This window comes from Pituophis catenifer, unplaced genomic scaffold (assembly GCF_029215685.1).
Source record: "Pituophis catenifer annectens isolate HBS135680 unplaced genomic scaffold, rPitCat1.0.hap2 SCAF_2, whole genome shotgun sequence".
NCBI classification, from domain to species: domain Eukaryota; kingdom Metazoa; phylum Chordata; class Lepidosauria; order Squamata; family Colubridae; genus Pituophis; species Pituophis catenifer.
This window is the reverse complement of record NW_027256882.1, coordinates 80,932,047-80,950,837: the sequence shown is the minus strand read 5'-3', so window position 1 is coordinate 80,950,837 and position 18,791 is coordinate 80,932,047. Positions and strand designations below refer to the sequence as shown.

General features: G+C 36.1%; 1 protein-coding gene across 1 annotated transcript in view; it reads right to left on the bottom strand.

The window, feature by feature from the left end:
• Positions 1 to 2,779: 2,779 nt before the first annotated feature.
• Positions 2,780 to 18,791, bottom strand: part of RFT1 (RFT1 glycolipid translocator homolog) — a 30,299-nt gene continuing 14,287 nt past the window's right edge. The window contains exons 8-13 of the mRNA XM_070933692.1: positions 17,501 to 17,551; positions 14,968 to 15,098; positions 11,192 to 11,336; positions 9,644 to 9,749; positions 3,895 to 4,144; positions 2,780 to 2,975 (exon numbers count right to left, since the gene is read on the bottom strand). Coding sequence (XP_070789793.1) covers positions 2,808 to 2,975; positions 3,895 to 4,144; positions 9,644 to 9,749; positions 11,192 to 11,336; positions 14,968 to 15,098; positions 17,501 to 17,551 — 851 coding nt within the window. The 3' untranslated portion in view covers positions 2,780 to 2,807. The remainder of the gene's footprint in view (positions 2,976 to 3,894; positions 4,145 to 9,643; positions 9,750 to 11,191; positions 11,337 to 14,967; positions 15,099 to 17,500; positions 17,552 to 18,791) is intronic.

The following is an 18,791-nucleotide window of genomic DNA, read 5'->3' as shown; positions in this document are numbered from 1 at the left end:
CTGTTTAAAGGACAGTCGTAAATTTAGCAGGCAGCAGCAGCAATATATTCTATAGTAAGAAACAGAAGCCAATATTTCTACCAACCTTTGATTGAATACATCCTGTGCATGCCAATCTTTCACAGGAACATGGAAACATTTTTCAGGAATGAAAAGGCCTTCAGTTCATCAAAAGCACATCATTTTAATGTAACAGTTATGAACTCGGAACACTGGAATTAAATTTATAAATAACAAATTCAAAACGTAGCTTTTATTTATTTATTAGATTTCTATACCGCCCTACTCCCTAAGGACTTTTATGATCCAGTACTGGATCATTACCAGCAAAGAGAGGCAGAGAGGAAACTAGGTTTACTGGGTCCTTCCTTGCCTAGAAGTCCTCCCACCCCTTAAAGTTACAGCTATGAACTAAGGATGCTGTGGAATAGCAGAGTAGTTTGTGCAAGATTGTAGAGCAGGGGTGCCAAACTCAATTTCATTGAGGGCTGCATCAGGGTTGTGTTTGACCTCGAGGAGCTGGGTGGGCGTGGCCAGGGAGGGTATGGCCAGCTTGACATTACTTGTATTGGGGGCATCTGTGGTGGCCTGAGTGCTCTGCCAGCAAAAACTGGGTTTTCGTTGGCAGAAGCACTGCGGGACAGTCTTTTGCTGTTTCCAGGTCAGCACCATGGGCCAGATCTAAGCACCCCATAGGCCGGATTCAGACCGCGAGCCTTGAGTTTGAAACCCCTGATGTAGAGCATTTATGGCTCTGAGCAGGAATATGGCATGGGAAGATCAGCTATTCCTATTGCTTCTGAAAATGCCACTGACTTGTTACTCAAGAAAACAAATTGAATGTGTCTTCAAAGGTTTCTTGGAGCTTGAACATGATAAAGATTAATGATATTTATCCCAAGTGATTTAATGATACATAATTGTCCGTGACTTTAATAAAACATGCTTTACCTGAGCTTTGCTACTGAACTGTAATATCTGAAATCGAAGGAAACATATTAGCTGCATGTTTTATAGAAACACTTAAATTTGTGCTTTATTTACTGATGCAAGATAATCATAACATTAAATGTTATGTTACTAATGCTTTCCATGCTAGAGTTATAGATATCAGTATATCAGTCTTTCCAGATTTATTTTTTAACACTTTAATGTGGCTTTTGTTCTCATTTTCCAAATAATTTTTCTTATTCCCCTTAAATTTGATGTTTTAACATGGTTTTATATGAATTGTTTTTTTTTAAATGGAATAGAATATTATAGCAAATAACACTTGATGTTACATTTCAAATATTTATAAAATATATTAATATCCGCATTTGCTTATATTTAAGTTTTGTATAAAAATGAAGTAAAATCCCTGACAATCACTTATGATTTTTTAAGAAAAAAAAATCCCCATATGCTTGCTTTATGCTTACTTTAGCAGTAGAGTTAAATTACTATTTTAACGCCTGAATAATATCTGGTTATTCCTTCCCACTAACAAAACAGTTTTCATCCGACAGATAACAGTATATTTCACCCATGTTTTTATAATCATCTCAAATCAATTCATCAGTCCTCACAGACTCTTCAATGAAATCCTCTTCATTGAAGGTTATGGACCATATTTTACTTCACTGGTCTGCTGTGATTAGATTTTTTTTGAACTTCACAGTCTAAACAGAGAAAGAGAATGACTGGCTCAAACTCACCCAGCTGGCTTCGATGCCTAATTGAGGATTTGACTCTCTTCATTCCTAGTCTAGCACGTTACCCACTACACTACACTGGCTCATTCCTCCATGTGTATCATTAAAAGCAGTGGCAAGTTTCAAAAATTTTTACTACCAGTTCTGTGGGTGTGGCTTGGTGGGCGTGACATGGCTTGGTGGGCGCAGCTTGGTGGGCGTGGCAGGGGATGAATATTGTAAAATCTCCATTCCCTCCCCAATCCAGGGGAAAATTACCGCAAAATCCCCATTTCTTCCTGATCAGCTGGGACTTGGAAGGCAGAGAATAGATGGGGGCGGGGCCAGTCAGAATTTTTACTACCGGTTCTCTGAACTACTCAAAATTTCCGCTACCGGTTCTCCAGAACTGGTCAGAACCTGTTAAAACCCACCTCTGATTAAAAGGCATTCCAAACAAGCAGAACCCTCTGAAGCAGTAACCTCCAGCATAAAATATACTTAGAAAACAACTCCATTCACAAATTGCTGGCACCTGGCAAAGTTGTCAATTTAAAATGTTTCAGGCTCAAAACCTAATTTTGTCACCAACTACAGGTAGTCCTCAACTTACTAATGTAATTGACCCTCGGATTATGGTTGTTAAGTCATGGTAGCTGTTTAGAGGATCGCCATGTGACCATGATTATTTTTAACAACCTTTTTGCAGTTGTAAGCAAATACCATATTCATTAAGTTAATGCCATGGTTGTAAAATAAACCCGTTTTCCCCAATGGACTTTTTGTTCTTGTTGTTGGAAACCAGGAATAAAAATGCCAAAAGTTGCAGTCATATGACTGCAGGATGCAGTAAACAGCCATAATTGTGAGTTGGTTGCCAAGCATCCAAAATGCAATTCCGTGAACTCAGAGGAAAGTACAGTCATCTGCACTCCAAAATCAGGTTGTACATAGTTCTGGGGAGGTCCATTGTAACATTGAACGGTTGCTAAATGATAATATGTATGTATTATCCCTGTATGTCTGTTTCAATATTTCAATCAGATAATCAACTGAAATATTACATCTTTATACATCTTTATATAATAATTATCCATTTAAATACAAATCCCTATATCAAATACATACTTAACATTATTTTAATTGTTCTTTGGAATATCTTGATAAAATATGCATTCTAACAAAATGGATTAGGTTTGTCTCTGTGAAAAATATTGTCGTGAGAGTTGCCGTAAGGCAAAGTGCTCCAACTGTGACATGAATTAATCTGGCCATCCACCCTTTATCACAGCACAGAAACACCTATAAGGAAAAGAAACTGAAATTACTATGACAAAGAAAGCAAACCTAATTTACCACCAGGTTAATACTTTTGATTCAAAGGTAAAGGAAAGATGATATCACCTACAGACTATATAATCTGTTTCCTAATCATTTTATTGCAAAATTGTTATGTAGCAATAGCAATAGCACTTAAACTTATATATCGCTTTACAGTGCTTTACCTCTCTAAGCACTGACAGAGTCAGCATATTGCCCCAACAATTTGGGTCCTCATTTTACCCACCTCGGAAGGATGGAAGGCTGAGTCAACCTTGAGCCAAATTGCAGACAGCCAGCAGTCAGCAGAAGTAGCCTGCAGTACTGCACTCTAACCACTGGGCCACCGTGGCTCATATTGTATAGTTCAGATATCACTTAAAAGTAATGTCTGATCCAAAACTATTCACAACTTTAGCAGAATGGAAGCTGCTAGAGACAGTGCAGCATGATAATCAGATACAAAGCCTTTAAAATCATTCTAATAAAGGTAATTGATCTCCTATTGACATTATTTCTGAACCATTTATGGAATAAAAACCATGAACCATGCGCCACCTATTTCATAGATACATACAGACACACTAAGTACATGGAGACAGACACCATATTCATTCAGATGTATTTGCAAGTATGATCTGTATATACGGAATAGCAATATGTCATTTATTCACTTTGCTTATTATGGCTAATGCAATTTATTTAGCAATACTTTTTTTCTCTAGGCTCAGAAACCCAGAAAAGGGTATTTTAAGTTGACAAATTCAGAAGATGCAGCTATTTTGACCTAGTGGGTTAAAGAAGAACTTCACAAAGTGACTCCCCAGTCCAAATGGTAGAAGGAAGTGCTGGTTTAGTCACCTGCTTTGAAACAAAGTTGGAAGAAAAAAATATCACCCACCTCTGAAACCTTAGTGCTCATTCCACTGATGAGATAAACAATAACCAGGAATCGTGAAATAAGAAGGCCCTTCAAAGGTCTGTAAGGGCTGCATCCGAAGTATCTATAAATGTAGTGGAGGCTGTGTAAAATTCGGATCCCCATATTGAAGCAGTTGGCAAGGACAAATCCTATGCTCCCTAGCCAAGAGGTCAAGAAATAGGACATGCACAAAAATGCAAAGGACAAAGCCAGCATAACAAAGTTGTACCTAAAAACAAAAATGAAAGAAGTGAAAACATTTTACACCACTTCAGCATCTTAGCAATTTAAGGTCTTAGAGATGGAATTATTTTTAGGCTACTTTAAGTAAACCTCTAACTTGTTCATATGCAGATCTCATTGGCTAGGAACCTAAACAACCAGCAAGTCGGTGGTGCAGCGGACTAAGTGCTCAGTGAGCCTCGGTGGTGCAGCAAACTAAGTGCTGTTAAGTGCTAGCACTTAGCTGCCAGCTGCCTGCAATTAATGCGAGTTCAAAACTCACCAGGCTCAAGGTTGACTCAGCCTTCCATCCTTTCGAGGTAGGTAAATTGAGGACCCGGATTGTGGGGGCAATAAACCAACTAAACAACACCGTTTGGGGGGGCCGAAAGCCCTAATAAGCAGGTATATACATAAAAGTATGCAGGCTATTGCTATAATGCATTGTAAGCCGCCCTGAGTCTACAGACAAGGGCGGCATATAAATTGGACTAATAATAAATAGGTCACTGCTGAAACATCTGCAGATATATGGAGTAGGTGAGTTCTAGTTCTCTTCTTTGAGACCAACTCAGGAAGTAAATTAAACCATGAAATTTTATTCACGTGTTGAATTTGTGTTTGGCTCATTTTTTGTGTCTGACTTTTGTAAATTGATCATCCTTTAGTTCAATCCTATTCCAGACAATTTATTAATCTAATCTATGAGCAGCAATATTCCAGATATGGCCAGAAGAGAAAATTGTTTTATCATTTTCTCCCATCTATCACCCCACCTTCCAAAAACTTAAAAAGAAGAAAAATGCATTTCCTATTGACAATTGTGGAAAAAAATACATTTAAAATGTTTATTTCATAATGAAAGAGACCCAGATTAGATCCACATTATAAATAGATTGAGATACAGCATATGCACTGCTTTGAACATTGAGAAAATGTTCTATATAAATACAAACCTCACTGAGACTCAGTACTAAATTATGAGCTTTTGTATCTTTTTTTATTCTCTCTTTTCTATCTTTTGTTGCAGCCTCAAAAAGACTAAAAGCTTGCAGGCCTGTATTCAATATAAGCACAGTTTACCATCACACCCAAAGTATAGCAAACTTGAGGTATAGAGCTATGGCAGAGAAAACCAATTACCAACCACAGCTGCTGATCCTGACTTACTCGCTTAACTATTATTACAAAGATTAACATTAGTTTTGGATTTAGCTATAATGATAAAAGTATGTAAGTTAAACAAGAGGTTAAAAATGTCTGATCTCTTGACATACATCCAGAGAGAAAGTTTGTGTATGTCATACTAAAGAGTAATTTAGCATTATGTCCAAATCAGGTGATATAAAATGGGATGATATAAATAACAGCACACAAGCAACCATCATAAGTTTGATTAAACTTTTTTTATTTAAAAAGAAGGCTCTACTGAAAAGCTGACGAAGTCTAAAAACTGAACTGAAAAATAGATAGTCTAAAGGCAGCCACAAATATGCATTGAATGGTAATTGAATTGACTGTCCGTCAATATTAATATTTCTGTTATGTGGATATGAGTTTATAAACAGTGACATCTATTTATGTCAATTTAAAATGAAATATTTAATAACAGTACCTTTCTCTCTGTCCACACCTTTATCTACAGAGAACTGTTTTGCATTCCACTGATCAAACTGAACCTAAACAGTATCTTAAATATCCTTTTAATATTACAATGTCTCTGCTTTCCTCACACTCATAGGATGTCTACGGAAGTTCTTTAATTCACAGACTCCCATGCATGGGAAGTGGGAATTAATAACAAATTCATTAAAACGAGGATTAATTCAATATTATTCTGATCTTGAACCAGAATGCTGTAATGAACATCTTCAAGGTTTTTGCCTTTCTCACTAGAGGATAGCTTTACTGGGAATGTACAATTAATCACATCTTACAACTCTCTGAAATGTATTTTACTTGATCAAAAGTCAATTTAAAACAAAATTATGGAAGCTGCACAGTGACAGGAATTTGCAGAGAAGCCTACATCAGTTTAAATATGTAATTCAAAATGTTAATAGGTTTAATTAATCATTTGTTTTCAGTGGGATACGTTCTTTATAAAGTTAAATTTGACTGAAATATACAAGAGACATATCCTTAGTCGATAAAGTTAGCATATGTAGCATCAGATTTTTTTCAGCAGAAGAAAAACAGAAAAGGTTCACTGAACAAGTGTTATTTACTTATAAAGTTTAGAAGCAAAGTTTTATTTGTTTATGTATAAGACCTCCACAACATATGGTGCTGTCAGAACAAAGTTAGCAATAGGCTGGCAGCTATTATTATGCCAGTCCCAGTACTGAAATTAGTTCACAGCCATAACAGAAAGACCTAAGGCAGACATTTAGGATGAAGCTTATTCTCGCAAGAAGCCACTGCACTGTATTTTAAAGGCTAACCCTTTCACCGAAACTTACAATTTCACAAATAATTGTTCTGTTTCTAGCAGAGTCTGTGGAGTGAGTACAAAGTTTAAAGATCAGTATCAATAAGGATCATGGCATCCAAAATCAAGCAGAATGAGTTTGTTCACTGTGACCGAGGATAGCATCTTATTTGTTTCATCACACCAGTGAACAGTGGAGAAGTAAATACTGTACTAATGGCTATGCTTAGTGTAAGACTTTGCACTTTATGTATTGAAAAAGACTATTGTTAAGTTCCTGGTGCCATTTTATAAACCATTGATGTGGATTAGCATTTCATTGTATCCCTGTCAATTTACATAATGCACCACTCAGAATATGACAGAAAGGCACCATACAAATAAAAAACTTCAATGAGGGATTGCTAGGAATATTTGAAAATCTGAATATTTTAGCTATGTGGATGGCTGCTTATTGGCAAATGAATCAGTTAGGTGTTCACTGACTGCTAAAAAAGCAAGTCACATGTATACTCTTCCTTGAAAAGGAGTTTCATAAACATAATGGACCATATCTAGAAGTAACCATATGTTTATTACTATATACTATATATTAATGAGCCACGGTGGCGCAGTGGTTAGAGTGCAGTACTACAGGCTACGACTGCTGATCACCGCCGGCTGCCAGCAGACAGTTTGGCAGATCGAATCTCACCAGGCTCAAGGTTGACTCAGCCTTCCAGCCTTCTGAGGTGGATAAAATGAGGAGCCAGATTGTTGGGGGCGATATGCTGACTCTGTAAACAGCTTAGAGAGGGCTGTAAAAGCACCTCTCTAAGTCTAAGTGCTATTGCTATTTCTATATAAGAAATATTCAGCTAAATAGTGACTGGAAATGGCAGGGGAGCCTATCTATATACTACTAAAGCTACACTACTATCTTTTTTCAGATAACTGGGTAAATCAGTGCACCATAGGGCAAAACATTTTGAACCAAACAGAATAACTTAAAGAATGCATTCAAAATCTGGGACCCATGCCTTTCATGGAATTTTATAAAATTGTTTAAAACATTTTATTACATAAAAATTATCATAAAACAGTTTATGACATAACAAATTTTTGTATGCTGATGTTTGACTGTGCTATACGGTTCAACAAGGGTTATTTTCAAGGCAGATATATCTGAATGTGTCCCATTTTGGGGGGAAGGCAGTACATAAGAAGTTCTCTCATTGTTGAACCCAACAGAGAGACTGCTGGAGGGAAAACAAGAATAAAGAAAGAAAGCGGCCAGAAACTTAGAAGAAGCAGTGTGAGTTTGCTGTAGTTTGCAGTTGGTAAGCCCCTTAGCAAAACCCTAAAGGTTCAAAATAGGAAGGTACAGGAAGAATGCTGCTTTAGGTTTTCCAAAGTTCCATGAAAACTTTACAGAGTTCCATGATAGAGGGAAATCACTTAAACGCAGTTTTGGGCACCCATGCTAATTTTTCTAAGGTTTAGTGAAAAGAGCAGGGTGGGTCAGCTAAATTTCAGAAGGAAGTCAGCAAAGGTTAGCAATAGAAATAGCACTTAGACTTATATACCTCTCTATAGTGTTTTACAGCGCTCTCTGAGCGGTTTACAAATATCAGTATTTGCCCGCACAATGTGGCTCCTCGTTTTATTGACCTCAGAAGGATGGAAAGCTGAGTCAACCTTGAACCAGGCAGGATTGAACTCACGGCGGTGGGCAGAGTCAGCCTGCAATACTGCATTCTAACCACTGCGCCACCAGGGCTCCTTCAGGTTCAAAGATTTTAAGTAAGATTCTATGGCCTGAACAACTCTGAAAGCCTTTGTTCATTGATTATTTTCCCTGCTCCAAATACAGATCAGGCACATAAAAATTAATTAAAAGTTTATAACTAGAATGTTCTCAACTCTTCTTTAAAAATAGGCCAGTATCAAATATTGTTATAGATAATGAGGAATTTATTAATAAATTCTGTTATAATTAGGTGAGTTGTTTTATGCTGTAGGAAAATAAATACGCAATAGGAACTGCACCAAGAAACCAGTTTTATTTATTAGGACCTCAAATAATTTGTATTATTAATAAAATACTTTTTTAAAAAATAGCTAAGATTCTAACCAATTCAACAAACACTTCCCTCCAAATACAGCTTGGGATTCTATCCTACAGACTTGAAATTTAGTCCTTTAATATAGATGTAGCTCTCGACTTATAACCATTCATTAAGTGGTTGTTTGAAGTTACAATGGTACTAAAAAAAATGACTTATTCCATACAGACAACCATTGTAGCATTCCCATGGTCATGTGATGACCATGGCAACTGGCATATATTTATGATAGTTCCAGTGTCCTGGAGTCATGTGATCACCTTTTGCAACTTTCTGACAAGGAAAGTCAAGGGGGAAGCCAGATTCACAGTAACAACTGTGTTACTAACTTAACAACTGCAATGATTCGTTTAGCAATTGTGGCAAGAAAGGTGGTAAAATGGGGGTAAAACTCACTTAACTATTTTGCTTAGCAATGGAAGTTTTGGGCTCAATTGTGGTCATAAGTCAAGGACTACCTTTATTAGAAAACAATCTAGTATAAATAATTCACAAATCATTATCCTTTTTGAGAATTGTACTCATGAATATCTCCTATGCCTAAATGGTAGAACGAATGGAATGAATGGAAGAATACAAGATTCATGCCCAGGATCACGTTGATCCTCAACCCTCAAAATACCCAGGCAATTTCATTTAGTGGGGACACCCCTAATTTGACTTTAAGAAGCTTAATTAAAATAAATCCTTCAACTCCAATTGATTATACACATAGGTGAACCTTCAGACACTAGGTGAGTTATGTACATAAACTACTTATCTAGCAATCAGTAAACTTCCCAGTTAAATTAGATCTTTCAGTTCTTGAATAGTTCGTCATGTAAATGAATGCTTTTTCCGATCCATGAGAGAATAGCTATCAAATTTAATAAGCTATTACTTATTCTGAGGTTCTACAAACTGGATTCTCTTCCTCATTCAAAATTACAATTAAAATTAACTTTTGGTAATTGTGGCAATTTTACATTACCTGTCCACTTCTTCTTTAGACATTGACGCAAAGGTAAAACACTCTGTTATCCCATTAACAGCAAGCAGCAAGACATACAAACTATACCAACGAAGGAGAGTTGGACCTGATTAAACATTGTGACAAGTAGGTAAGTTAATCACACATAACCTTAATTTTGTACACAAATGCAAATAAAAATATTAATAAATTATAAAAACACAATCAATTTAGAGTGTAATCTAGCCATTTAAATTTTTAGTTTAATTCAAGTATTCCATTTCAAAGCAAACATAGTATAAGAAATAGTATCAATAATTAGGTTTGAATATGGGTAAACTCTAAGTGCAATTTATTTTTATTTAGTTATTTAATGTATATGCTGTCCATTTCACTGTTAAGACAGCTCTGGGCTGCTCCTTTTTTTGGTCTCCATCAATATCAGAGAAAGCTTTACTAGCCAAACTAAAGGCCTCAGAAAGCCTGTTGCAAGCCAGATGGCTGCTTTTAATGTGCAATCCATTAACAGAATTATACATCTTTTTCACGAAAGCAGCAGATGCCAAAAGACAATTGATTAATCTATTCTGCTTATTCCAAAATTAATTTTATATTAAAAAATTGAGTCATCCATTGAAAGCTAGATAAATATATGTGGAGTGCATGAAGCTACCTCATAGAAAGTCAAACCAAATAAATAGATAGGTTGATAAGATATTTCAATTCTAGCAACTCTCTCAAGTCTCAGGGAAAGGTTGCTGCTTTATTTTAAATTATGAGAGTAGAACCTGCAGCCCACCAGATGTTACTGGGCTACTGTTCCCTCTGCAACTTTAATCAGTGTGCCCAATGGTGAATGAAGCTTTACTTCATTCACCATTGCTAGAAGCTTTACTTCAGCAAAGTCTAGAGAGCAGGGGTTTCCTTCTCCAATTATAAAAGATGAACTGAGTACAGAAGTAAGCCACTAACAATATAACACTGGTTCTCATTGTATAATTTCCCTTCCTATTTCCTCTATGTAATGAGTTTGCTTTCAAAATGGTTGCCAATCTTTCCATCAAAGGAAGATATTCCATTTCTGGATGCGGCACCTAGAAAACCATCCCAATATTCATAGCACTCCAACCTCATTGGTTGTTATGTCTCATTACACTCATTGTTATGTAATGTCTCATTACAACAGCAAAAATCCAATGCACAAAGCTTGTCTATTCAGAAAACCAGAGTTGAAGGAAAAGAATTGTGCATCTTTTCCTGATCTTGTTGAAAATAGGTGCTTGATTTAAAGAAGGGCAGATAAGTGTAACGTGAATGTCTACCCACACTCTGACTCATTTCTCTCCTTTGAATTCAGGTCATTGCACAGTCCTAACAACATGAATTAAATCTAAGGCTAAGCAAATCTAAGCAAAAATCTAGACAACTATTTAGTTGTAATACGATTGCTATGCATCAATTCTTTCAAATATTCTGTACCTTCTCCAGAGATAAAAGTCTATCAAATAGGCTTTCAAAACATAATTTGAAATTTATGAAAGTACATTTCAGAAAGTAAATAAGTATTACCTGATCCTGAACTGAGCATTGATCCTCCATAAAGATCCAGTGCCAATTGCGAATAAGCAAAACCAAATACTGTAATGGTTAAGCCAATCAAAAGCACCAGTTTCAACAGTGATTCTAATACAGTAGCTGCCATAGAAATTTCATCCTAAAAAGGAATTATATATTTATTTAATGTAAACAACAAAACTGTTCAAGATTATTATGCTAAGTGTATACACAGAATAATCAGATTTTATTCATTTATTGATTTGTATTAAATTTATAGGGCAATTGGGAACTCTTGCCACCTTTATAATGTGCTATGTTTAGTTTTTTAGTCACAGTGAAATTATTACAAATAAGCAAAGGCCATTTTTTATAGAATATGTTTGACAGTATACACATTTAAAGTAAGGTGACCAGATTTTAACATTGGTAAAGAGGGACATTGTGGGCGTGGCTTATTTTGTGGGCGTGGCTAGCTGGTCATGTGACTGGGTGGGCGTGGCTAGCTGGTCATGTGACCGGGTGGCCATGGCTATGTCTATAGGGTAAGGTGAACAGATTTTAACATTGGTAAGAAGGACACCATTGTGGGCATGGCTTATTGTGTGGGCGTGGCTTGGAGGCCATGTGACTGGGTGGGCGTGGCTACCTGGTCATGTGACCGGGTGGCCATGGCTATGTGTATAGGGACTACTCAGAGGGCTGAAAAGTCATTTCTGACAGGTCCTCACACTTTTGACTGGTCCTCACACTTATGACCATCCTCACATTTATGCCCGTGCAGCATTCTTAACAACCATGTCACTCATTTCACAACTGCTTCTCTTCAACAAGGTGACAAGATAGGGCAAAAATGTAAAATGTGAGGACAGTCGTAAGTTTGAGGACTGGTCAAAAGTGTGAGGACCAGTCAAAAATAACTTTTTCAGCCCTCTGAGTAGTCCATATGCACAAAAGGACTAACCAGAGGGCTGAAAAAAGTCATTTCTGACAGGTCCTCACACTTTTGACTGGTCCTCACACTTATGACCATCCTCACATTTATGCCCGTGCAGCATTCTTAACAACCATGTCACTCATTTCACAACTGCTTCTCTTCAACAAGGTGACAAGATAGGGCAAAAATGTAAAATGTGAGGACAGTCGTAAGTTCGAGGACTGGTCAAAAGTGTGAGGACCAGTCAAAAACAACTTTTTCAGCCCTCTGAGTAGTCCATATGCATTAAAGGATTACAGCAATAGAGAGGGATGAAGGAATGGAAATTAGAGTAGGAGTGAGGGTAAGAGAGGGAGGAAGAGAGGAGGAGAAGGAGAAAGAAAGAGGAAGTAGGGAGGAGAAAAAGAGGGTGGGGGAAAGAGAAAGTAAGAAGGAAAGAAAAGAGAGAGGTGGTAGGTTTGAGGAGAAAGATTGCTGTACAATAAAAAAGATGAAAGGGAAGAAAGCCAACCCCAAGCAAATATAAAGATATTAAGATAAAGAATGAATTGTTAAACTTTAAAGAATAAAAGAGAACAAATATGAATAAATAGCAATAATTAGAAACACACATACAAACATACAATGTATTTTCTTTGAACAGAATATTTGGCTGGTTCACAAATTTAAACAGCGTTTAGTCATTTCAATTAAATTTACAATTTCTATATTTCCTTTTTGCCATATTTATTCCTCATCTATTTTTTTAAAAAACCAATATTACCCTTCATCCTCATCTCTAATCTTAATCAAATTCAATTTTTCCCTTCTATTCTATATTATACCCCTTCCCATTGTCATCTATTTTTATATCCATCCTCACATTGTTTAATTATGTAATTATGTAATACAGTTGTTTAATACAAATTCAACATTTTAATATAAATCAATTAGTTATAAAACTATCTTTTTTGTATATTAATCAATATGAACATGAATATTCCAATTATTTCCATGCAATCCAATTTCTTACAAATCAATTAATTATATTTACCAATAATAATAAACCAAATAATTTCTCCCATATATTCCTCCGAACCACAACTTAACCATTTCTGCTTTCAACACAATATACAATTAATAGTATCTCAATTATTACAATTCCCTAGTTAAATACAGCTTTTTTTCCTTTGTGTTTTAAAATCTTGAACTCTCCTCCTAAATTTCCCATTGTTTGCAGTTTTTCACCTACCTTTTTTGGGGAGGAAAAATAAAAATAGAAATAAATCTCTGTCTGCCTCATTTTGTCACGCTGCACCAAAGACCCTGGTTTCGGTTTCGTTTCTGAAGCTTAGCTAGGGGGAAAAAAAACTGCTTTACACTGATTGCCTGTAGGGCGGCCCTTTGAAGCCCCGGGCAAGAGTTTAAACAGTTTTTTTTTCTTCTAGCCATCAGCTGGGGCTCAAGAAAAATCGGGACTTTTTTGAAACGCCGCGGGACGCGGGACAAATTGCTCAAAAGCGGGACTGTCCCGCCAAAAGCGGGACGTCTGGTCACCTTAATTTAAAGGTACGTGATATGCTGAAACTTACAGACTTAAATTGATCTGTACAAATTGCTTCATTAAAAGTATCTTAATTTCACTGGGAAATCTGCAATGGGAAAATAAATCTATTTGACAGCTACCTTCAAATGCAATATAGGGAAAGCAAAAACACTCAACACTCCTAGTAAACTATGTCAGACTTTATTTTTTACTTTTACAGCAAATCAATCTGATCTTAAAATAAACATGATACTTAGGCTTAATCTATCTAGGCTGCAAAAATCCAGAGGACTGCAAGTGAAAATTCTCTTTGTTGCCATTTAATGATCTTCCAGATTTCTGCGGCCTAGATTTCCAAGCCTTAATTATCTTGCACTGTGTTTGTTTTAGGTTTACTGTAGATCTTTTCTCCAGGATTCAAAACAGCACGTGTAGCACTCACCTTCAATTTTTTTCCCCACAGTAAGAGGTCTGTGTAGTAGGTAAATTATGTAATATTACTTCTATATTTTGCATTTTACTCATAAACTCTAATATGAAATGTATATTCATACTTATTCAAGAGCTAGCAATCTAATCCTGAGTACTTTCACCAAAAATAATTTACTACACTGAAATTAATTGAAAATAACACCCTGCTTTTAAATCACAAATTCTAGTATAATTTCAGTATGTGTATGTATACACACACACACACACACACAAACACTGTACATAAACCTTTATTTGCACACACATTGCTTATAGGACAATGTGTTTCCTTTAACATTTTTTGAAAACCATGATACATCAAGATTTTTCTTACTTAGTTCTGTAAAGTACTTTAGAACTAATTAACATACAAAGAGGCCTCTTGGAAGGCTTCTTCCAAGAAGACCAACACTGTGTTCTGAAATCAGCCAAACAATTTTTTCTGAGAAGAGTTCATTATCTTCCAGTTGCTGTTCCCAGGACTAATGGTGGAGGAAGCTAACTCTGAGGCCATATTATCCATACACTTATCCCTCAGCCTTTTAGACCTTCCATTAACTTCAGAGAGCAATTTGTAAAATGCGACAAATATATTCCTTTCCTTTTACCCGTCCTCATTTTCTCACCATTCAATTTCACCAAACAGCTTTCTGTCATAATACAGAGGTTCTGTATCATGAGAGGAAAAAACTCTACATACAGTACATTCTCCATTCTATGCTTAATTGTACATCTATCAGTTTTCCTCTCTCTTTCTAGTGAAAATGTGTATTAATGCTTTAGAAAACATTGATCAATACTTTCATCCTTTTTACTTCTATAGCATGTTAAATTAACAAATGTTAAGACTAAACTTACCTGTTTTTGCAACTTAGTATCTTTCCCACGTTCTAGAACTTTAGCAAAGTATACATAAAAACTCTCTTCTATTGGTAAAAATATAAATCTAGCTGTCAAAGAACCAAGGTTGTTTATAATATCATATACACCTTTGGAAAGGAGGAGAAAAATAAAGTTAATATGTTTATTATAAACTTAATGTCTACTCACAATATAAATTAGTCTCTATCTAAAAACATGTTTCTATTAAGATTAAAAATATTATAAGTATTATATTAAGATTAAAAATATTATAAGTATTATAAATAACATTCTACAAGGTTCCAGATAAATTATCTGAATAACACTTGCAACCCAGAGAGCCAATTTAACAATTTAAAAATAATATAATAATTTATTTTTATAACAACAATCAACCTAATAGAGAAATCTACTCTATTCACACTAATGAACAAACAATTATTTCTGTGGCAAACTTATTTCATAGAAATGGAAAATCATTTTCAGTTCCAAGAAAAATAAACTATCCTTTTTCAAAGTGCAGAATTTTAAAAACACTAAGATATTGCATTTGTTTCACATTCATTGAACTATCATAGAAATCTTCAATCTGATATTTTCCAGGTTTGTTAAACTTAAATCCTTATAATTCAATGCTCTGGGAACTCATTGACAAATAAAGATCAGCATATTGCCATGTTAGAAAGTCAGCTGTCTCAACTTATCCAATGCAGCATATACGGTATTATTTCATTCTTTCATTAACACGGAATCAGATATGTCATTATCATTAAGAGAAAGTATACACTTAGAATCAGTTCACTGCATGACTGAAGTTTACATATGGCATCACTAGGAGACAATTAAAAACTGCCACAATCTATTCATAAATTCATACTGAATATGACTCCTCGCTTCCTCACAATTCTGATTTCTCCACAGAAGTACCAATAGCTCTTTTACAGACAGCCATTCCCCAGGGATTTTCAAGCTCTGCAGTCATTTATACTGACTCCTAGTTGGGCCTATGCCTAGGTTCCCCTCCACCCTTTCTCTTTCTCTCTCTCTCTCTTTCTTTCTTTTTGAAAACAAACTCTTTCCTCATATTCACCTACATTCACAGAAGATTCCACAGGAAAACAAATCAATAGTCAGGGATAATGTTTGCATCCCACTATCTCCCCCAGATGGTTTGCTCAGGTCATCAGTTGAGATCCCTAATACTGATATGCCATGATTATAATTTAATCTCCATCCTCTCCTGGAACATAGCTAGATGGTAAATGAGGAACCCTCTGGAATTACATTACTGTTTTTCGTATTTTCTTTTTCCAAGAAACCTGAGTTATGCATGATCTATTTATACCTGGATATGCCCACTCTGCCCTTAGAGTCTCACCCGGTATAAACAATACGAACCCCTCATGAAACTGAGAATACAATAATTGCTCCCACTAAATTTGATATCCCTGTGGTTATATTAAAGCCATATCCTAGCATGGCTCTAGCCTTTTTCCTTCAATTTAAGCCTTGTACTATTATGATTAAGAACAGATACCTCGGTTTTATAAACATATGACATTAATGCATCTTCTTGAAAACTATATGATTAATTTGCTATATTTATACCCAGATAGTCCAGTACTAGATGCAGGCAACTTAAACAATGCATGCATTGGGGTTTGACGCTTCCCTGTTAGTTCATTTTAAATGGTTCCCCCCCTTCCAAAAAAAAAAAGAGAGACCTTTTTATTCCCAGGTCTGATAGTCTAAAGCAGGGGTGTCAAACTGGTAGCCCTCAGGCTGGATGAGTCACGCACAGGCCACGCCCACCCCAGCTCCACAAATGGGAAAATCATGAAAAGTCACATGATGGTAACGTGACATGGCGACTTTGACACCCGTGGTCTAAAGCATTATAACAATGTGAGGTTTTTGACTGTCCAAATGAGTGTGGAATTTCTAAATGCCTCTGCCAGAGGGATTCTAATGGGGAACTCAGTTCCAAGGTCCAAAAAGTTAAAAATGATACTATAAATTTTAGGTACCTATGTTAATCAATAAGTCATTTTGTATTGAGATTTGTTTTGCTTGGACAATAATGCTTTATCTGTTGTTTTATAATTGATGTTTAATTATAATTAATGTTTTTCGTGTTGTAAGCCACCCAGAGTCATTGGATACGATATGGACCGCAAATAATTTTATAAATAAATAATACAATTCCACATTTTGATATCAGAATATCATTATGGAGAGAAGATACAGTTACTTTGAAGAGTTGCACAGAGGTGCTCCATTTGCGTCTGGACAGTCCGAAACATTTGATTTTAAAATTGAAGTACTGCACACCTCTGATCATTGTGACATTTAGTAATCTTAGCCTCATAATCAGATTAGCTGATATTACATAACACAATAACGAAATACCTCAAATCTTTATTATATTTATCATCGAAAGTCAGAATCACATAAAAATGTTTTTAGATTATTTTTAGATATTCACATATATTTCTGCCATGCAGGTAAATTTTGTTAAAGTCTTTCCTACCTTGGTCTCCAAAATTTAAAACATTCAGGAAAGTCATCACATATCTTTCACCTATAGAATTAATATTTCAAATTAGTATTTCTTTCTTAAAGGGTGATCCTGCTCAGGCTTAAGAAGCCAGTGGCCTACTCTGCTTAAGAAACCTTCTTTGAATCCAAACACACAGTATATTCACAGAAAAAGAAGTGGCAATAAAGGTTACTTTACCTTATCTTACCTTACCTTACCCTATTCTACCCTATCTTATTTTAACTTGACAATTTTCATCGTGTTTCCTACTTCACCCTTTTAGGAAAGGTCGTTGGGAGAGCCCAGGAGGAAACAGATTATCTGGACCCTTTTAAGTCAGGTTTCAGACCAGGGCATGAACCCAAGACAACACTGATTGTCCTTCTGAAAGACCTCTGGTTGGAGCAGATGTGTCTACTCTTCCTCTCTTGATCTCTCAGTGGCCTGCAATACCATTATTCATGGTATATTTTGGACACTGAAACCACTCTGGGGTTGGAGTAGAAGAACACAGCATTGTAGTGGTTCTGCTCCTTATTTCAGAACCAGTTGCAGTTAGTGTTGATGGAGGGGAGAGATCTATTCCAAGCTCCCTTCTTTGTAGGATCTCTCTGGGCTCTCCCCGTTTATACTGAACATCTACATGAAGCAGCTGAGCAAGATAGTTTGCAAACACTACAATGAGAGTTATCATCAATATGTTGATAATTCTCAGTTATGTATCTCTATCCCAGGATATGCAAGTGATGGGATTAAATAAGGGAAGAACAGGGTCAGTTCAATCCTAGTGGCTTTGGATTTTAGAGCTCTGGCTCTGATGATTTCCATTGTTAGTTCTTTTGATGGGGTAGCACTGCCTAATCAGAATTGTATGCAAATTTGGGGTCCTCCTGGACTTGCAGTTCCTATTCAAAGAGTAGGTAACAGCTAATCCAACTGCATATTTTCCTGGATCAGGAGCCCTGCTCATAGTCACTCACGCCTTACTATCTCCTGAGTAGACCATTGCAACACACTTTACATGGGCTTCCTCGGATGGTCTGTAAGTTAGAGGTGCCCATCACTAAGTTTGTCTTTCTTACGATTGAAACTGTGGTTTGTCCTCAACCTCCACTACTTTTCTTATTTTTCTTTTTTCATTTGGAGGGAGGGACGGAGGGAGGGAGGGAGGGAGGGAGGGAGGAAGGAAGGAAGGAAGGAAGGAAGGAAGGAAGGAAGGAAGGAAGGAAGGAAGGAAGAAAGAAAGAAAGAAAGAAAGAAAGAAAGAAAGAAAGAAAGAAAG